At 39.2% G+C, this 16,725-nt stretch overlaps 1 protein-coding gene across 1 annotated transcript in view; it reads left to right on the top strand.

Moving 5' to 3' along the window:
- Positions 1–6,516, top strand: part of MSH2 (mutS homolog 2) — a gene marked incomplete in the record, with an annotated part of 816,329 nt that extends 809,813 nt beyond the window's left edge. Inside the window, 2 exon segments of the mRNA XM_053712233.1 lie at positions 4,603–4,775; positions 6,189–6,516. Coding sequence (XP_053568208.1) covers positions 4,603–4,775; positions 6,189–6,359 — 344 coding nt within the window.
- Between the last annotated feature and the right edge of the window lie 10,209 nt (positions 6,517–16,725).

The following is a 16,725-nucleotide window of genomic DNA, read 5'->3' as shown; positions in this document are numbered from 1 at the left end:
GTTGAAATCCTAGTCTGCGGATGTATCCTCTAAATCCAAACTATTAGCTATCCCTTTCAAAGGAAAGATTCTATTCGGGCCTGAATTGAAAGAGATAATTTCTGACGTTACGGGAGGTAAGGGTCATCTCCTCCCTCAGGATGAGAAGTCCAAACAGAGGAGACAAAGTAATTTTTGTTCCTTTCGAAATTTCAAAGGAGTCCCTTCTTCCTCTTCCACTAAACAGGAAGGGAACTTCGCACAGTCCAAGCCCGTCTGGAGACCTAATCAGGCTTGGAACAAAGGTAAACAACCCAAGAAGCCTGCCGCTGCTCCAAACCGGACCGGATCTAATAGGGGGCAGACTTTCTCTCTTTGTTCAGGCTTGGACAAGAGAGGTTCAGGATCCCTAGGCACTAGAGATAGTGTCCCAGGGGTATCAACTGGAGTTCAAAAATTCCCTCCCAAGGGGAAGGTTTCTTCTTTCACGATTGTCTGTAGACCAGACAAAGAGAGGCGTTCTTACGTTGTGTAAAAGACCTCTCCACTATGGGATTAATTCGTCCCGTTCCAATTCAGGGGCAGGGGTTTTACTCAAATCTTTTCGTGGTTCCCAAACAAGAGGGAACGTTCAGACCCATTTTAGATCTCAAGAGTCTAAACAAGTTTCTCAGAGTCCCATCTTTCAAGATGGAGACGATTCGGACAATTCTTCCATTAATCCAGGAGGGTCAATATATGACTACCGTTGACTTAAAGGATGCATATCTTCACATTCCTATCCACAGAGATCATCACCAGTTCCTAAGGTTTGCCTTCCTGGACAGACATTTTCAGTTCGTGGCTCTTCAATTTGGGTTGGCCACGGCACCCAGGATCTTCACGAAGGTTCTAGGGTCTTTGCTAGCGGTTCTAAGACCGCGGGGCATTGCAGTAGCGCCTTATCTAGACGGTATTCTAATCCAGACGTCCTCTTTTCAACTGACAAAGTCCCATAACTGCTTGGTTCTGTCCTTTCTAAGGACTCATGGGTGGAAGGTGAATCTAGAAAAGAGTTCACTAATTCCACAAACAAAGGTTCCTTTCCTGGGAACTCTAATAGATTCTGTATCCATGAAAATATTTTTGATGGAAGTCAGAATGTTAAAGATTCTGGAGACATGCCGAACCCTTCAGTCAGCTCCTCGGCAATCAGTAGCTCAGTGCATGGAGGTAATCGGATTGATGGTGGCGGCAATTCCTTTTGCAAGTTTTCATCTCAGACCTCTACAATTGAGCATGCTCAGACAGTGGATTGGAGATTATGCAAATTTGTCTCCCCAGATAGATCTGGATCAGGAGACAAGAGACTCTCTTCTTTAGTGGTTGTCGCTGGATCATCTGTCCCAATGGACATGCTTCTGCAGACCTTCATGGGTGATAGTGACAACAGATGCCAGTCTACTAGGATGGGGGCAGTCTGGAATTCCCTGAAGACTCAGGGAGTGTGGACTTGAGCGGAGTGTCTACTTCCCATAAATATTCTGGAGTTGAGAGCAATATTCAATGCGCTTCAAGCTTGGCCTCAATTGGCTTCGGCCAAATTCATCAGATTCCAGTCGGACAACATCACGACTGTGGCTTACATCAATCATCTGGGAGGAACAAGGAGTTCCTTGGCAATGACAGAAGTATCCAAGATAATTTGGTGGGCGGAGGCTCACTCTTGTTATCTGTCAGTAATTTACATCCCAGGAGTGGACAACTGGGAAGCGTTTTTTGTGAGCAGACAGACGTTTCATCCGGGGGAATGGGAACTTCACCCGGAAGTCTTTGCTACCCTGATTCTCAGGTGGGGCAGACCGGAATTGGATCTGATGGCATCTCGACAGAATGCCAAGCTTCCAAGGTACGGATCCAGGTCCAGGGATCCTCAGGCCGAACTGATAGATGTCTTGACAGGGCCTTGGTCGTTCAACCTAGCTTATGTGTTTCCTCCGTTTGCTCTCCTTCCCAGGGTGATTGCTCGGATCAAACAGGAGAGGGCATCAGTGATTCTCATCGCTCCTGCGTGGCCTCGCAGGACTTGGTATGCCGATCTGGTGGACATGTTCTCTCTGCCACCGTGGAAGCCTCCATTGAGGCAGGACCTTCTCATTCAGGGACCCTTCCATCATCTGAATTTAGATGATGGAAGGTCTTTGCTACCCTGATTCTCAGGTGGGGCAGACCGGAATTGGATCTGATGGCATCTCGACAGAATGCCAAGCTTCCAAGGTACGGATCCAGGTCCAGGGATCCTCAGGCCGAACTGATAGATGTCTTGACAGGGCCTTGGTCGTTCAACCTAGCTTATGTGTTTCCTCCGTTTGCTCTCCTTCCCAGGGTGATTGCTCAGATCAAACAGGAGAGGGCATCAGTGATTCTCATCGCTCCTGCGTGGCCTCGCAGGACTTGGTATGCCGATCTGGTGGACATGTTCTCTCTGCCACCGTGGAAGCCTCCATTGAGGCAGGACCTTCTCATTCAGGGACCCTTCCATCATCTGAATTTAGTTTCTCTGCAGCTAACTGCTTGGAGATTGAACGCTTGATTTTATCTAAGCGAGGGTTCTCTGATTCAGTCATTGATACCTTGATCCAGGCACGTAAGCCTGTTACTAGAAAGATTTACCATAAGATATGACGTAAATATCTCTATTGGTGCGAATCCAAGAGCTACTCATGGAGTAGAGTTAGGATTCCCAGAATTTTATCTTTTCTCCAAGAAGGATTGGAGAAAGGGTTGTCAGCAAGTTCCTTAAAGGGACAGATTTCTGCTTTGTCCATTTTGCTACTCAAACGTCTGGCAGATGTTCAATCTTTTTGTCAGGCTCTGACTAGAATCAGGCCTGTATTTAGATCAATTGCTCCTCCTTGGAGTTTGAATTTAGTTCTTAAACTTCTTCAAGGGGTTCCGTTTGAACCCATGCATTCCATATATATTAAGTTATTATCTTGGAAATCTTGGTTTTATTTTTGGTTGCTATTTCTTCTGCTCGCAGAGTTTCTGAGCTTTCGGCTTTACAATGTGATCCACCTTCTCTTATTTTCCATGCTGATAAAGTGGTGTTACGTACCAAACCTGGTTTTCTTCTTAAGGTTGTTTCTAACTAGAATATTAATCAGGAAATTGTTGTTCCTTCATTATGTCCTAACCCTTCTAAGAAGGAGCGTCTGCTACATAACTTGGATGTAGTTCGTGCCTTAAAATTTTATTTGCAGGTGACTAAGGATTTTCGTCAAACATCTTCTTTGTGGTTTTTGCTGGGAAACGTAGGGGTCAGAAAGCTACGGCTACCTCTCTTTCTTTTTGGCTGAAGAGTATCATCCGTTTGGCATACGAGACTGCTGGACAGCAGCCTCCTGAAAGAATTACGGCTCATTCTACTAGGGCTGTGGCTTCCTCATGGGCATTTAAAAATGATGTTTCTGTTGAACAGATTTGCCTCTTCATACTTTTTACAAATTTGATACATTTGCTTCTTCTGATGCTGTTTTTGGGAGAAAGGTTCTTCAAGCAGTGGTGCCTTCCGTTTAGGTCCCTGTCTTGTCCCTCCCTTTCATCCGTGTCCTATAGCTTTGGTATTGTATCCCAAAAGTAAGGATGAAATCCGTGGACTCGTCATATCTTGTAAAAGAAAAGGAAATTTATGCTTACCTGATAAATGTATTTCTTGTACGATATGACGAGTCCATGGCCCACCCTGTTATTTTTCTAAAAGACAGGTTTTTATTTTTTGTTAAACTTCAGTCACCTCTGCTCCTTGGCCTTTCCTTTCTCTTCCTAACTTCGGTCGAATGACTGGAGAGGGAGGGAAGGGAGGGGCTATATATGCAGCTCTGCTGTAGAGCTCTTTGCCACTTCCTGCCAACCAGGAGGCAATATCCCACAAGTAAGGATGAAATCCATGGACTCGTCATATCGTAAAAGAAATACATTTATCAGGTAAGCATAAATTTCCTTTTTCATATCAGATGTCCTTGGGTAGTTAAATGCACCTCATTGTATTCCATTACTAAGTTTGGAATAATAACTGTAAAATGTAACCAGATACCAAGGAATGAGTCAGCATGCCCAGTCAAATTCATTATGCACTCGGCTATCCCTTACCTATCCATTTTTAAGGTTCACTCATATTTGCTTTTTCTTTCTGAGTTTCTTTATACCCATCTTATCCCTAAACTTCAATATTTAACGCTAATCAAGAGATTCCCTTAACAAGTAAAATTTGTATGAAACCAATTCATTCTTATACCAACATTTACTTCTACGATATTGAGACTTTTATTGACTAATTAAATGTTAAATTACAAAAAAGCATATATTTTGATAGCGTTCAAAACTATCAGAGTTGTATATTAAAATTTCACAATATAATGAAAACACTTATTAATCTCCTAGTTTAAAAAGAATTAGAATTTTCGTTTTTTACTACTTTACATTTATTGTGACCTTATTGGCAGTATTAATACCAGCATGTAAAGGGAGCAAAGGAAAATACATTTTCATTTACTTAAGAATTGTATTCCTTTAAAATAAAATATGACTAGTTAAAATGTGTATATTTTGAAAAAATTCAAAATCGAATAATTATTATTTTAGGGGTCTGTGATCAAAGTTTTGGCATACACGTGGCAGAGCTTGCCAACTTTCCTAAGCATGTAATTGAAAATGCCAAAGAGAAGGCTTTGGAATTGGAAGAATTCCAATATACTGGAACCTTTGATGACTCTGCAGATGAGCCAGCTATCAAGAGACGTTGCAAGGAAAAGGAGGTTGGTATACACATCACAACGTTTTTCAATTTTTAGAGGTTTACTTTTTGTCTTGCTGCTTTCAAGCACTTCATATTTACATGTGTTTGAAAACTGAAATCATTCTTTAGTTATGAGATAAAGTAAACATATAACCTGTTGAATGTGTTTTTTATGAATATTAATCATTAATAATAAAATTATAGTCTGTTATCGATATTAATATTCAATCACAATTAAAATATTACTAAGTTCTGAGTGGTAAAGATTATAGACACAGTGGCTATATTTATGCAGTAAATAGGATATTGATTATGACCAAATATATATGAATAATTATTACAGCAAGCTATAGAAATATCTAGATTACTATTCAATTAAATCGTCTGTGACCCTGGATATAGACACACTATTATTTAGAAATTAACCTTTACCCAAAATTAAATATCAAATATTACAACTGAATTTCACTAGAACAATTTATAATTAGCCAATAACATTAATCAAATACACAATATGGATTACTTACTTAACGCATAGTTAGCAAATATATCCAAATATTTTAATAAAATCTTACCAAATCTCAATAAATCTAACTATCTAATCCAAAAACATAGTCTCATATATTGAAGAAAAGAACTGAAAAAACAGATGGAGAGGTGCCTCATAAAACAATATCGTCTGTACTGGAGGTGCGAGGCAGACACAGGAGAAGCCCAAACAGATGAATACTCACAAACGAAGCAGCACTAGGATGGTGCCAAACAAAACAGGCCGGGACCTTAAACAGTCGCCCGACAGACCAGCAGTGTGGAGCGGAAATCCACTGTCAGTGTACAGGATATGGATTCCTTGGAGGCCCAACGTCACCACAGCGTATGACCGGAACGCACCTCCAGTACAGACGATATTGTTTTATGAGGCGCCTTTCCATCTGTTTTTTTCAAGTCTTTTCTTCAATCCACCACTACTACAAGAGTGCTGCCATCCACTGCTGTTAATCTTTACGACCTTATTCATATCACGATCTGCGCACCTCCTTTGATGTTGATCCTGAAAGATCTTAAAAGTACTGATCTTCTTTCTAATCATGCCATCAACATGTTTGAGCACACATTACTCCACTTTTCACCCTTTCTCAAGTAGTTTTAGAAATAAGCTTCTATAAGCTCAGTGCTTTGGTACAGGTCTTGATTGGCTATACAAAAAAAAAACACAGTAGGCAATCTGGTACAATTGTGAGGTCATCTTAACCTCTGATTTAATTTATGTCAGGTAAATCGGTGCAGTCCATTCTAGCAGCTAACTAAAGTTTATTATCTAAGATCTAGTAAACGGTTACCAACAGAATAGTTAAAAAAAAAAAAAAAAATAGTACAACTTTATTTAGGATGCAAAAGAAAACACTGGAATTATTTTTATGTTTTGCTGCAGGAAGGGGAAAAGATCATCCAGGATTTTCTTTCCAGGGTTAAAGCCCTGCTTCTGAACGAAACCTCTGAAGAAGAAATGGAATCCAAACTGAAACGGTTTAAAGCTGATGTCCTCGCTAAGAATAATGGTTTTGTCAATGAAGTTATTTCCCGAACAAAGACATCATCCTGAAATTCAGCTGAAAATCAGCCTGTCTGAAGAAATGGTCTATAATTTCACTTGTTCAATCAGCTGTTTGTATTGTTGTAGAGAGTTTGCAAGAAAAGATAAAGCTATTTGCAACTGTACAGTAGAATGGAATAAAAGTAGTTTTTTTCTATTTGTTTAATGCACGTTTTAATTTCTTTGAACTGTTACTGAATATGATTATACAAATAACATGTTCAGACTCTTCATAATAAGCTTTATTTGTAGCTATTCAGATAAGTTTCTACAAGAAGTGCTAATCCTCTCTTTAAAGCAAAGTACGTCAGCACCTAATTATGAAAACAAATGCTGCTTTTGCTTTTATTCCGCTGTATGTAGTCAGGTATGAAGTGTTCTTGTTAATTTAAAGGGATATACATTTCTTTTACAAAGATATGACGAGTCCACGGATTTCATCCTTACTTGTGGGATATTAACCTCCTGCTAACAGGAAGTGGCAAAGAGCACCACAGCAGAGCTGTATGTATAGCCCCTCCCTTCCCCTCCACCCTCAGTCATTCTCTTTGCCTGTGTTATACTAGGAAGACATGGTAAAGTGAGGTGTTAGTTTTAGTTTCTTCAATCAAGAAGTTTTTTATTTTAAATGGTACCGGTGAGTACTATTTTCCTCAGGGGGATATGAAAGAAGATTTCTGTCCTGAGGTTGATGATCTTAGCAGTTGTAACTAAGATCCACGCTGGTATGTGCAGCCTTTTTATTCTGAGGAGACTTGATATATCAGAACTGGCTGGCATTTATTTCCCTGTATGGGAATGGGGTAAGCAGTATTCCTATTTTATATAAAGGGTATTACTGGAGTCCCTGGTTTTAATTAATAGTTGATTATGGGCATTGTGTGACACTATGGGCATTTAAAGAAAGACGGTACATAACATTTTTATTTTTGACATTCATATGTTTGCTTACTGGTGCATTTGAGGGGTTATCAGACATTAGCTGTATAACTTAGGTGTGAAACCGCTTCCCCATGCGGTTGTGTTTGGGTCTACTCCGGCATCTACCTTAAGGGGCGGGGCCTATTTCCGCACGCTCAGATGCGCACTTCCTTCAGGATAGGCAGCAGCAAGCAGTAACTCCGGTGGCTCCTGGACTGTGCAAGCTGGTCTGAAGTGTTGGCGAGGTGCAGAGGGCATTTTTGTCTATAAGATATAAGTGATATAAGTACTTTAGAGCCTTATTTCTGCCCTTGCTTCTGGGTGCATTCATTTTTGGATAAACCAACGATCTTAAGTTAAATTTAGAGATAATTTAACATTATTTGAGCATTTTGGAAAAATTGTTCACTTTTTCTTTTCTTAAAGGCGCAGTACACATTTTTTCTAAAATTTATTTTATGCAATAAATAAGTGTTTAAACGACTTTTGTGGTTATTACTAGTCTGTTCAACATGTCTAACATTGAGGATTCTCATTGTTCTATGTGTTTAGAAGCTATTGTGCAACCCCCTCTAACATTGTGTAACTCTTGTACTCAAAGAGCCTTACATTGTAAAGACCATATATTAGGTCAAGAAAGTGTGCCTAAGGATGATTCTCAGTCTGAAGAGAATCAGGATATGCCATCCAATTCTCCCCAAGTGTCACAAGCTTTAACGCCCACGCAAGCGACGCCAAGTACTTCTAGTGCGTCTAATTCTTTTACTCTGCAGGAGATGGCTGCAGTTATGTCAACTACCCTTACAGAGGTATTGTCTAAATTACCAGTGTTGCAGGGTAAACGCAGTAGGTCAAGTATTAATGTAAATACTGAATCCTCTGATGCTTTGTTAGCTATTTCCGATGTACCCTCACAGTGCTCTGAGTTGGGGGTCAGGGAATTGCTGTCTGAGGGTGAAATTTCAGATTCAGGGAATGTTTTACCTCAGATTCGGACGCTATGTCATTTAAATTTAAGCTGTTGCTTAGGGAGGTTTTAGCGACTCTGGATGATTGTGACCCTATTGTGATTCCTCCAGAGAAATTGTGTAAAATGGATAAATATCTGGAAGTACCTACTTACACTGATGTTTTTCCGGTTCCTAAGAGAATTTCGGAAATTATAAGAAAGGAATGGGATAGACCAGATATACCGTTGTCTCCCTTTCCTAATTTTAAGAAAATGTTTCCCATATCAGATGCCATTCGGGACTCATGGCAAACGGTCCCTAATGTAGAGGGAGCTATATCTACCCTGGCTAAGTGTACTACTATACCCATTGAGGATAGTTGTGCTTTCAAAGACCCTATGGATTAGAAATTAGAGGGTCTACTAAAGAAATTATTTGTTAATCAGGGGTTTCTTTTACAACCTACGGCTTGCATTGTTCCAGTAACTACTGCAGCAGCTTTTTGGTTTGAGGCTCTAGAAGAGTCTCTTAAGGTTGAGACTCCATTAGATGACATCTTAGATAGAATTAAGGCTCTCAAGCTAGCTAATTCTTTTATTACTGATGCCGCTTTTCAAATTGCTAAATTAGCGGCAAATAATGCAGGATTTGCTATTTTAGCATGGAGAGCATTGTGGATCAAATTTTGGTCTGCTGATGTGTCATCAAAACATAAACTTTTAGCTATTCCCTTTAAAGGTAAGACCCTTTTTGGGCCAGAATTGAAGGAAATCATTTCTAACATTACAGGAGGTAAAGGCCATGCCCTACCTCAGGATAAGTCGGTTAAAATGAGGGGTAAACAGAATAATTTTCGTTCCTTTCGGAACTTTAAAGGAGGACCCCCCGCTTCTTCTTCTTCCACAAAGCAGGAAGGGAATTGTACCCAATCAATGTCAGTCCGGAGACCCAATCAGAACTGGAATAAGGGTAAACAATCCAAAAAGCCTGCTGCTGCTCCTAAGACAGCATGAAGGGGCGGCTCCTGATCCGGGACCGGATCTAGTAGGGGGCAGACTCTTTCTTTGCTCAGGCTTGGGCAAGAGATGTTCAGGATCCCTGGGCACTAGAAATAGTGACCCACGGTTATCAATTGGAATTAAAGGACTTTCTCCCAAGAGGGAGATTTCATCTTTCAAAGTTATCTGCAAACCAGATAAAAAGAGAGGCGTTCTTACGCTGTGTAAAAGACCTTTTTACTATGGGAGTAATTTGTCCAGTTCCAAAATTGGAACAGGGACAGGGGTTTTACTCAAACCTATTTGTGGTTCCCAAAAAAAAAGGAATGTTCAGACCCATCTTAGACCTCAAGTGTCTAAACAAATTTCTAAGAGTTCCATCATTCAAGATGGAGACAATACAAACAATTTTACCAATGATCCAGGAGGGTCAATATATGACTACCGTGGACTTGAAGAATGCTTACCTTCATATTCCTATCCACAAGGAACATCATCATAAGTTTCTAAGGTTTGCCTTCTTGGACAAACATCAGTTCGTAGCTCTTCCCTTCGGGTTGGCCACAGCACCCAGAATCCTCACAAAGGTTCTAGGGTCTCTTTTGGCGGTTCTCAGACCGCGAGGCATAGCGGTGGCGCCTTATCTGGACGATATTCTGATTCAGGCGTCAACATATCATCTGACACAGTGTTGTCTTTTCTGAGAACTCACGGCTTGAAGGTGAACATAGAGAAGAGTTCACTTGTACCACAGACAAGGGTTCCTTTCTTGGGAACTCTGATAGACACGGTAGCCATGAAAATATTTTTGATGGAGGTCAGAAAATTAAAGATTCTAAATACTTGCCGAGCACTTCAGTCCATTCCTCGGCCATCAGTGGCTCAGTGTATGGAGGTAATTGGATTAATGGTAGCGGCAATGGACATTGTTCCCTTTGCTTGCTTTCATCTCAGACCACTGCAACTGTGCATGCTTGGACAGTGGAATGAGGATTATGCGGATTTATCTCCTCAGATAAATCTGGATCAAGAGACCAGAAACTCTCTCTTCTTTGGTGGTTGTCGCCGGATCATCTGTTTCAAGGGACTTGTTTCCGCAGACCCTCATGGGTGATAGTGACAACGGATGCCAGCCTTCTGGACTGGGGTGCAGTTTGGAACTCCTTGAAGGCTCAGGGTGTTTGGACTCAAGTGGAGTCTCTACTTCCAATCAATATAATAAATGCGCTTCAGGCGTGGCCTCAGTTGGCTTCGGCCAAATTCATCAGATTCCAGTCGGACAACATCATGACTGTGGCATATATCAATCATCAGGGGGGAACAAGGAGTTCCTTAGCGATGATAGAAGTATCCAAGATAATCCGTTGGGCGGAGGCCCACTCTTGTCATCTGTCAGCGATCTACATCCCAGGAGTTGAGAACTTGGAAGCGGATTTTCTAAGTCAACAGACTTTTCATCCGGGGGAGTGGGAAATTCACCCGGAGGTATTTGCCTCATTGATTCTCAGATGGGGCAGACTGGAATTGGATTTGATGGCATCTCAACAAAATGCCAAGCTTCCAAGATACGGATCCCGGTCAAGGGATCCTCAGGCCGAACTGATAGATGCCTTGGCAGTGCCTTGGTTGTTCAGCCTAGCTTATGTGTTTCCACCGTTTCCTCTCCTCTCACGCGTGACTGCTCGAATCAAACAGGAGAGAGCATCAGTGATCCTGATAGCGCCTGCGTGGCCACGCAGGACTTGGTATGCGGATCTAGTGGACATGTCCTCTCTGCCACCGTGGAAACTTCCATTGAGGCAGGACCTTCTCATTCAAGGTACTTTCCAACATCCAAATCTAATTTCTCTGCAGCTGACTGCGTGGAGATTGAACGTTTGATTTTATCGAAGCGAGGATTCTCTGATTCGGTCATCAATACTTTGATATAGGCTAGAAAGCCTGTCACTAGAAAAATCTATCTTAAGATATGGCGTAAATATCTTTATTGGTATGAATCCAAGGGTTACTCATGGAGTAAAGTTAGGATTCCTAGGATTCTGTCTTTTCTCCAAGAAGGATTGGAGAAAGGGTTATCAGCGAGTTCCTTAAAGGGACAAATTTCAGCTTTGTCAATTCTGTTTCACAAACGTTTGGCAAATGTGCCAGATGTTCAGTCTTTTTGTCAGGCTCTATCTAGAATTAAGCCTGTATTTAGACCCATTACTCCTCCCTGGAGTTTGAATTTAGTTCTTAGAGTTATTCAAGGGGTTCCGTTTGAACCCATGCATGCATTCCATGGATATCAAATTGTTATCTTGAAAAATTCTGTTTTTAGTTGCTATTTCTTCTGCTCAAAGAGTTTCTGAGCTTTCAGCACTACATTGTGATTCCCCTTATCTCATTTTTCATTCTGATAAGGTGGTGTTGCATACCAAACCTGGATTCCTTCCTAAGGTTGTTTCAAATAAGAATATTAATCAGGAAATTGTTGCTCCATCCTTGTGCGTATGTTGCATAATTTGGATGTGGTCCATGCCTTAAGGTTTTACTTACAGGCAACTAAGGATTTCCATCAATCATCTTCATTATTCTTTGTTTATTCTGGAAAGCGTAGGGGTCAGAAAGCTACGGCTGCCTTTCTTTCTTTTTGGCTGAGAAGTATCATCCGCCTGACATATGAGACTGCTGGACAGCAGCCTCCTGAAAGAATTACGGCTCATTCTACTAGGGTTGTGGCTTCCACATGGGCTTTTAAAAATGATGCATCTGTTGAACAGATTTGTAAGGCTGCGACTTGGTCGTTCCTTCACACTTTTTCCAAATTTGATACTTTTGCTTCTTCTGAGGCTATTTTTGGGAGAAAGGTTCTTCAAGCATTGGTGCCTTCTGTTTAGGTTTCTGTCTTGTCCCTCCCTTTCATCCGTGTCCTATTGCTTTGGTATTGGTTTCCCACAAGTAAGGATGAAATCCGTGGACTCGTCATATCTTTGTAAAAGAAAAGTAAATTTATGCTTACCTGATAAATTCATTTCTTTTACGATATGACGAGTCCACGGCCCACCCTGTTCTTTTTAAGACAGTTTTTCTTTATATTTTTTGTAAACTTCAGTCACCTTTGCACCTTTTAGCCTTTCCTTTTCTCTTCCTCTACCTTCGGCCGAATGACGGAGGGTGGAGGGGAAGGGAGGGGCTATATATACAGCTCTGCTGTGGTGCTCTTTTCCACTTCCTGTTAGCAGGAGGTTAATATCCCACAAGTAAGGATGAAATCTGTGGACTCGTAATATCGTAAAAGAAATTAATTTATCAGGTAAGCATAAATTTACTTTTTCAGCGAAAAATGGCTGTTTTTATTTTATCCCTCCCTCTCTAGTGACTCTTGCATGGAGTTCCACATCTTGGGTATTGCTATTCCATACGTCACTAGCTCATGGACTCTTGTCAATTACATGAAAGAAAACATAATTTATGTAAGAACATACCTGATAAATTAATATTGGCAAGAGTCCATGAGCTAGTGACGTATGGTATATACAATCCCTTTTTTATGGTGGTTATGATATACAATCCCTTTTTATGGTTGTTATGATTTTTTTGTATAAAGCACAATTATTTCCAAATTCCTTTGTTGATTTTTTTACTCCTTTGTTTACCACACCACTTCTTGGCTATTCGTTAAACTGAATTGTGGGTGTGGTGAGGGGTGTATATATAGGCATTTTGAGGTTTTGGAAACTTTGCTTTCCTGGTAGGATTGTATTTTCCATACGTCACTAGCTCATGGACTCTTGCCAAATGAAAGAATCTTAATTTATCAGGTAAGTTCTTACATAAATTATGTTTGCCTCTATTCCCTAGCAGAATATTTCTAGTACATTTAAATCTTGGAAGATGTTAACACAGGTTTGTGTCCATTCTAAATACTGTATAAATAATTTGAAGAAATTATTCCCTTAAAATTGAAGTAGCTTTGGAATAATTTAGGGTGAGTAAAAAGTAGGTACTATTAATTTTTTAATCTGGTAGAAAAAAAGTTAGCTGGCTTGTTTTTGGTCTGAGATACTCGGCTTGGGATTCTGCATGCAACTAAGTATTACAATTGGTTATACATTTAGCATCTAATCTGCATATCTATACCAGAACACTCTCTTCTGATTATCTCTGTTAGACAACTATCCTGACTTGACTTGGTGTTTAACTAACATGCACAACAACATATTTTATAATATTGGTTAGAATCCATAAGGTATTTTTATTTGTGAAAACATTTTCTACTGGACAGATTCTACATAACGTTAATGGACACCGCCGTGTTGTAACCTAGGTTTCCTTCTCTACAGAGGCCAATCAGGGACAGTTATAAATGGGTTGCAACCAATGATTATATATATTTTTTTTTTTTTGGAATAGAGCAGTGTTAAGTCTGGAGTATGCCCTTCCACTTCTAACAGGAAATTGAATGACTACAATTTGCAGAGTTAAATTAATGGAAAAGGGGACAAAATAAATATTAAAAAACAGAAAAGTGTTTTTACAACACCAAATAACATTTTATATTACTATCTCAAATCTATTGGCAACTCATTAAACAAGGAAACAATAGACAATTCTTTCCTCAACTAAATATGTTATGTAAAACAAAATATACAAAGGTTCAATGTTCATACAGTTTGTGAATGTACTCTAGAAAACAGTCTTAGAGCATAAATTCAAAACATGTTTTTTTCAATAGATTTTAAAAAGATTTAGTTTGAGTTCAAAAGTTTATAGGAAAATGTAAGTTATGATTATCCAATGTGGAAGTATATTACAATTGATTTAGACACTGACTAAGCAAGATTAAAATCAACCTACTTTCCTTATATATTCAACTTTTACAGATCTAACAAAACACACATTTTATTTTCAAGCTAGCAAATTTTAAATTTTGGGGTTCTTAACTCACATACATCAGATGAAACTCTTGTGTTTGAATGAAGTAACAAAACAAAAAAAGATTAGGAGGTAAAATGGCAGACATATGATAGACTAAGAAATAGAATTAAAGGGACAGTCTAGTCAAAAATAAACTTTCATGATTCAGATAGAGAATGTCATTTTAAACAATTTTCCAATTTACTTTTATCACCAATTTTGCTTTTTTGTTTTGGTATGCTTAGTTGAAAGCTAGACCCTAGGAGGTTCATATGCAAATTTATAAGCCCTTGAAGGCCACCTCTTCTCTCAGGACATTTTAACAGTTTTTCACCACTAGAGGGTGTTAGTTCATGTGTGATATATAGATAACACTGTGCTCACGCACGTGGAGATCCAGTGAGCCAAAATGCATGTCTTTTAAAAGAACTGAAATAATGGGGCAGTTTGCAGAGGCTTAGATACAAGGTAATCACAGAGGTAAAAACTGTATTTATATAACTGTGTTGGTTATGCAAAACTAGGGAATGGGTAATAAAGGGATTATCTATATTTTTCAATAATAACAATTCTGGTGTAGACTGTCCCTTTAAGCACTCTTTTTATATAAAACTTTTAATTATGAAAATAATTTTCTAAATAACGCACAGATGAACCATAATCGTAAAAATGTCATAAGAACACATTTATCAGCCCATAATTTCTTCAAGCCAGGCCTGAAATAATTATATACAGTGTGTGTGTATGTATGTATATATATGTATATATATGTATATATATATATATATATATATGTGTGTGTGTGTGTCTGGAGCTTGATTACTACTGGAAACTATTGTATAAACAGAGACACATACGATTGTGTTTGTCCATATACTTAGATGGATGCCTCAATAAGATCTGTATTAGATGTCACAACTAATGTTGTGATGACATCATGATTCTAATGTAGCTTGATAACTTTGTTTGCATACCATCTACTTACATTGATGGTTGAAAGTACATATTCTTCAGGAAGAAGTTTTCTACATAGTTACTATTCTGTGATATCAATAGACACCAGTCTGAAGAGCTGGAGTGCTGTTTGGAATGTGGTTTGATCTCTTTAGAATGCCTATGTTTCCATCACATGTTTTGTGGCTCTGTAGATCTCATATTTAGTATCATATTTGGATTTAATCAAACAATGTAATAATGGAGTACTTTATTAACCATCAAGAATGGTCACAGTAGACAAGTGTATCATATTAGTTTTAATAAGCAGGTGCTGTACTAAAAGTATTGTAAACATATCACTACTACAGACGTTATCAACAATATTTAGATTATCAATAATAGTCAAAAGTAAATGTTGGTAGATTTCTTAACTCCCATGATAACTTTGCTGTTTGTTATTTAGCTCAGTCTCCATCATTCTCCAGTCCCAAACTCCAGGTTGTTTAATGATGTGAATGTGCCCATGTCTCTGGGATCAGAAAACTCTTCAATCGGGTAGCTGTTTGCATTCTAGTTAGAATATATGGCTTGCAGTTAAATAGAATTCAGTCTTAATCAGTTTCAGCCATTAACTTTGCAGATCTTCAAAACTTGAAAGCAAATTTTGTTTTTCAGGTTTTGAGTCAATTTTGAGATACATTTTTCTTCAAATACCCATTGTGGTTAGAGCCCTTAAATATTATTTTGGAGATGCTAAGGGTTATGAGAAGACTTTTTATCTTTTTCTGATTTTAGATTTCTCTTGCAAGGTGTTTCCAGTCCACGGATTCATCCTTACTTGTGGGATATTCTCATTCCCTACAGGAAGTGGCAAAGAGGGCACACAGCAAAGCTGTCCATATAGCTCCCCCTCTGGCTCCGCCCCCCAGTCATTCTCTTTGCCGCTCTAACAAGTAGCATCTCCACGGGAGGGTAAAGTGAATGTGGTGTTAGAAAACCTGTCACCAGGAAAATTTACCATAAGATATGGCGGAAATATCTTTGTTGGTGTGAATCCAAGGGTTACTCGTGGAGTAAGATTAGGATTCCAAGGATATTGTCTTTTCTCCAAGAAGGATTGGAGAAAGGTTTATCAGCTAGTTCCTTAAAGGGGCAGATATCCGCTCTGTCTATCCTTTTACACAAGCGTCTGGCAGAAGTACCAGATGTTCAAGCGTTTGCACCGGCGTTAGTCAGAATCAAGCCTGTCTATAAACCTGTGGCTCCTCCATGGAGTCTAAATTTAGTTCTTTCAGTTCTTCAAGGAGTTCCGTTTGAACCTTTACATTCCATAGATATTAAGTTATTATCTTGGAAAGTTTTGTTTTTGGTAGCTATATCTTCTGCTCGAAGAGTTTCAGAATTGTCTGCTTTGCAGTGTAATTCACCCTATCTGGTGTTCCATGCAGATAAGGTAGTTTTGCGTACCAAACCTGGTTTTCTTCCTAAAGTCGTTTCTAGTAAGAACATTAACCAGGAAATCATTGTTCCTTCTCTGTGTCCTTATCCCGCTTCTAAGAAGGAACGGCTTTTACACAATCTTGATGTGGTTCGTGCTTTGAAATTCTATTTACAAGCAACTAAGGATTTCAGACAAACATCATCTTTGTTTGTTGTCTATTCTGGTAAGAGGAG

This window comes from Bombina bombina, chromosome 4, assembly GCF_027579735.1.
Source record: "Bombina bombina isolate aBomBom1 chromosome 4, aBomBom1.pri, whole genome shotgun sequence".
Classification (NCBI taxonomy): Eukaryota; Metazoa; Chordata; class Amphibia; order Anura; family Bombinatoridae; genus Bombina; species Bombina bombina.
This window is presented reverse-complemented; position numbering and strand designations above follow the sequence as displayed.